At 42.8% G+C, this 5044-nt stretch overlaps 1 protein-coding gene across 1 annotated transcript in view; it reads left to right on the top strand.

Moving 5' to 3' along the window:
* The first annotated feature begins 632 nt into the window (after positions 1 to 632).
* The window catches only part of HECW1 (HECT, C2 and WW domain containing E3 ubiquitin protein ligase 1), a 164978-nt gene continuing 160566 nt past the window's right edge, over positions 633 to 5044 (top strand). Inside the window, exon 1 of the mRNA XM_010015131.1 lies at positions 633 to 960. Within this exon, the coding sequence (XP_010013433.1) occupies positions 672 to 960 (289 nt within the window). The 5' untranslated portion in view covers positions 633 to 671. The remainder of the gene's footprint in view (positions 961 to 5044) is intronic.

Genomic DNA, 5044 nt, shown 5'->3' with positions numbered 1-5044 from the left:
GAGCAACAGCATCAGAAGCTGTATCAGCTGCACTGAGAGACACTGCAACATGTAGTTTGTATTTATACTTGAGTGAAGATGCCCCTGTTTTGGTAACAGGGATACCTCAATTTTCCTGGCAGTCACTCTTCAGATCTCTAGCAGGGAGGAAGAGCTCTTACCACTGCTAACTAGTCTCTCCACATGGGATACGGTCTCTGGGGGGACTGTGCTTAGGAAGGATTCCTCTGCAAATGTAACATGAATTACTGGGGAGAAGACTTAACTCCGGGTGTCAAAAGTGGGAAGCCTGTTTCCTGATATTAAAAGAGAATGGCTCTCTAGCAGTTTGATAGTCATGATATTTGTGTCTGGATGCATGATGAACATGGAGGAAGCCAGCTACTATTGACTTCCTCACAACTGCCAGTTGTGGCTGAGTGTGGTGGTGCAAGGCTTACCCTTATACTTGTCATGCTAAGAATTAGGGAGCAGGAGTTGAGTTAGCACTGTGTTTCCTGCTATGCCTCTTTTTTTGCAATGCCAAATGGAAAAGAAATCTGCTCCTTTCTCATTCTGATGTACCACTTCTCCTGAGCTTTGATATCAAAAATGAATACTACTGTAAATACTCTGCTTTCTTTTTCTCTTTGCAGAATCTGTACCAAAACAGGTTCCTGGGCCTGGCAGCCATGGCGTCTCCATCTAGGAACTCACAAAGTCGGCGCCGGTGCAAAGAGCCTCTCAGATACAGCTATAACCCTGACCAGTTCCATAACATGGACATCAGGAACAACTCCCATGAGACGGTCACCATTCCTAGGTCTACCAGTGACACAGACCTTGTCACTTCAGACAGCCGGTCTACCCTGATGGTCAGCAGCTCCTACTACTCCATCGGGCATTCGCAGGACCTAGTGATATACTGGGATATAAAGGAGGAAGTGGATGCAGGGGACTGGATTGGCATGTATCTTATAGGTGAGTCCCTCTTACTCCGTCCCCTTTGAGTTTCTTGCTGCTTTATTTAGTTGTATGTGTTAGGGAAGTATGAGCTAATACAGCTCCATGAGTATAGTCTTCAAGAGGGTTTATATGTTAAAAGAGTTTTTTTGTGCTTCTGAATTGCTGGTTGCAGTCCTGGTGCTTGCTGCTTCTTCAGCAGAGATATGAGAAGGCTTTCTGTGGACAGACTCTTGAAATTTCAAGCTATTTTCATTTGAAAGCCTTTTGGATTTGGGGAAAATCTCTCCTGTATAAAGACAGCATAGTATTTGCAGGGTTTCCTCTCGAGTCCTTGAGTAATCTGTGACAGCTGAGAGGTTTTACAAGTCAAGAACATGAATCATTTAAAAACCTTGTGAAACAGTATAACAGAATGCCTGTTTCTGTATAGCCAGAGGATATTTTGATATGAACAAGAATTATAGACTGAGGCAGTCTGGAATTGTCCCAGAAAATTTTGTTGTGATGGGTTTTATTTATACTGGAAGCTGTATGTCAACATATTTTTGGCATTTGCATCTAGTAAATCCAGCCCGACATAAGAGTAAGAAATGGTTTCAATACACTTTTACCTGGTTGTTCCACATCACCATAAAATTAGTGGGTTTTTAAGCTGGTTTGGTTCCTATGGAAATGGTCCTGCTGCCTAGGCTGAAGTCCTGTGTTAACTCTTTGCCCTCTGGTAAGTTTGAACATGGTAGATCAGTTTCAGACACTTGTGTCTATAGATTAGAAGTCTTAAAAATGTGAAGTTCTTAAATGTTTCCTGAAAACCAGTGACTTGGTAAAGAAGACAAACTGAAATTGGTGCCCCCACAAAGGGAAATGCTAGTAAAACATGGCCCATATCCGTTTGGGTAAGTGTCTCTAGCACTAAGCATGTGTTTTAATTCAAATGGCACTGTTTCATCTTGCCCAGGTAAAGCATACAGTGTTGTGAGTTGGGCTTTTGGAGCGATCACAGTGGGTATTGTAGGGAGCTGTGGTATTACTTAAGTGCTTTAGTGGATAAACCCAGGTGTTTTGGCATCACGTGCTGAGGATATTGGCAACACAAATGCTGGTGACGTGGGGGATGTGAGAAGGTACTGAATGGGAGTCTGAGCATGTAGAGGAACCCTAGTGGCACAGTGTCAGGCACTGGATATTGAGTTCAAGGTATTGGAGAAAGATGGAGATGAGGGTGGCTGTTTAGGATGTGGAGGGAAAGGAATGGGCTTTTCACTAAGACAGGCTGCAGTACTTGTTCCTGTGAGTAACCTCATAAAATACCCTGCTTTAAGCTTCTGAAATTTAATACCTTTTAGGAAAAAAACAAGAGACTGGATCTAGAATCATAGAACAGTTAGGGTTGGAAAGGACCTTAAGATCATCTTTTTCCAATCCCAGTCTCGTTTGTTTGCCTGAACAGAATTACTTGAGTTTACAGTTGAGCTTGCAGTTGAGTGTTTTACTGGAACAGATGAGAAGACACAGCAGCCCCCAGTACTAATCACTAAGGAATACTCTGAGCCTATTCTGCCATAGTGCAGGCAACTGCTAAAGGATTGTATTGCTTCAGTAAAGAGACAAGGCATGCCTTCTGGTGGTCTGGAGTCAAGAGAGTGCATAGAGCTGTTTCACATTGACTGAGCCTGTTGAACCAGGTTTCATACCTCAGATATTGTAGCCAGGGCTGTGAAGACACATTCTAAATTCTTTTGATAGGTAACCTGAATACATAGAGGTTTAACTGGGCAAAAGAAAATCCACCTTGCTACTGCTGCTTAATTTACCATATCAAACAGGATCTTGCTCCAGACACCCCAGTAAATTAGAAGTGCAAATTGTGAAGTGTATCCTTGCCCTTGCTGGCTGAATGCCTGGTGTTAATGGTGATAGTCAATGGCTTGTTCCAAGAAACACTGCTGCCAAATGAAAAATGAATAGTGTGTCCAGTCCCTAAGAAACCAACAGTTGACCTTTGCTGTCTTTGAAGGTGTTTTGTCTCCAGCCTCTCAGGTTCCCAATCTAAATGACTGAGGAAATAGCAAGTAGCAGCACTCCTCGTTCCTTTTACTTGTCTTCCCCTCTTCCCACTCCTCCCCTTCCAGAATATAATGTAAGGTGTAAAGCTTTGGTGTTTTGGTTCCCTTAAAGAAAGAACATAGGAGACCATGGGAGATCACTTGGGTTTTGATGTTAGTTTAATGTGGAAACCACTCAGAACCTGGGCAGTTAACTGGCACTATGGCTCTATTCACATTAACAAAGTAGGGGGAAGCAGTAGGAATGGGTCTGTAGAAGCAAACATCTGGTGAATGCGTTTTGGGGGCCTGGCTTTAGAACAGTCTCAAGTCTGGCAGACTGAATCATAGAATAGTTAGGGTTGGAAAGGACCTTAAGATCAATGCCCTTGAGTTGCTGTAGTGCATCTTTCAGTTTAGCTTTGTCAGGACGGAATCGAGTTTGTGTGCCCAAAAATCACCACACAGTCTGGTGGAAACAAAGTAGGGACAACTGGAAGGGTCATTACAAAAGCATGCTTCTGACCTGGAATAAGACACTATATTCAGTGTCTGTGACCAGTCCGTAGGGGTGGGAGATTCAGACATCCCTAATGGCTTAGGTTTGTGTGTTTGCTTTTACACAGGTTTTAGGAATCTGCACTCCTGTTTGGAGAGGGAATGTTCCTGACCTTGTGGGTATGACCTTCCCAATGTAAACTGATATATGACTATGTTTTGAATTAACAGCCAGACTGGAACAAGAGAACCAGGGAAACTCTGAGCTTTTCCCAGTCTGCTCCATAGAAGATTAGTGTTGAAGCCTATTATTACCACTTGCATGGCAACACTGTTAACTCTCGCATGGCTGCTGGTTGTTCTAGTGTTTGTCTCAAAGCCAGCTTGTGGATATAGCCCAATCCTTTTTGTGATTATTTGGGTTGATTAAATTTGAGCTGAAAGGTTTGAATGTAGCAATATTTAATATTGTGGAGAGTCATGAGAAAAATGGGAAATTATTTTCATCCTTGGAGTATCAGGTATAGATTTTCTTTACAACTTGGTGTGGGAGCATTAGAGTTGGTATTTGTTATTGTGGGAACTCCTGGGTATCCCAGGAGGGGACTATGGAACAGCAGAAAAGGATGCAGTTCTCACCTTAGAGGAGTTTAACCATTCTAGCAAATAATTCTCCAAATAATTTTGTACGAGTGTTGGTTTTGAAACACATAAATCTTAGTCTGTTCCCACCACCGCTGCCATCACTACAATTTTGATGATACCCAGTAAACTACAGGCTTCAGAACAAAGATGTTCCAAGTCTGGGGAAATACATATGATAAAAAAGGCTTCTGAAAGAAAAAGAGCAAAAATCCTGTAGCTCATATGTTTTGATACCATGGGGATGCTACTCAAAGGTTAAAGTAACCCAAAAGAAGAGCTAAAGGGAGTCCTCCCTGTATGGGAATTCTGGCAGCTTGCTCCTCATGTGAAGGAGCCACAGCCCCTTTTATCGCAAGGTATCTGTTTTTTCCCCCCTTCAATCTATATGCACGTTTGTAAGGGTGGGAAACAGTCTTTGCAGAAGCAGTTAAAAGCTGGATTTAAATTGGTTATTAGAATTAATTTTGTTCTTGGTCTCACAAAGGCAACAAGTTGTTCTCTTGTAAAACGGTGCGAAGAAAAGGTGGTCATGTGTCCCATGGCAAAAAATAGTATTGAGTATATCCTCCCTGCAGCTGCATGAAAACATCCATGCACCCGTGCATGGTTTTGATGAAGGGACATAGAAAACCTCCTTAATTGAAGGGACGAGACTAAATGTTGTCTCTGTTAAAATATAGATGTTATTAAGTGTTAGTTAGTTCTTAGCTAAGAAGATGAGCCAGCTAGGTGTGTACACACATGAGTATTGTTGTTGAAGTTCTTTCCACTTGTATCAAAGATGAACCTTTCAAGAGGGGAGTTTGAGAGGGGCAGTTGTGAGGGGAGAGGAGGGAGGCCATGAGAGGTGAGGGAAGATCATGAGAGGAGAGCAGGGGTGGCTGCAGGCTGCGAGGGGGGGCCATGAGGGG

This window comes from Nestor notabilis, unplaced genomic scaffold, assembly GCF_000696875.1.
Source record: "Nestor notabilis isolate BGI_N333 unplaced genomic scaffold, ASM69687v1 scaffold6995, whole genome shotgun sequence".
Lineage (NCBI taxonomy): Eukaryota > Metazoa > Chordata > Aves > Psittaciformes > Psittacidae > Nestor > Nestor notabilis.
This window is presented reverse-complemented; position numbering and strand designations above follow the sequence as displayed.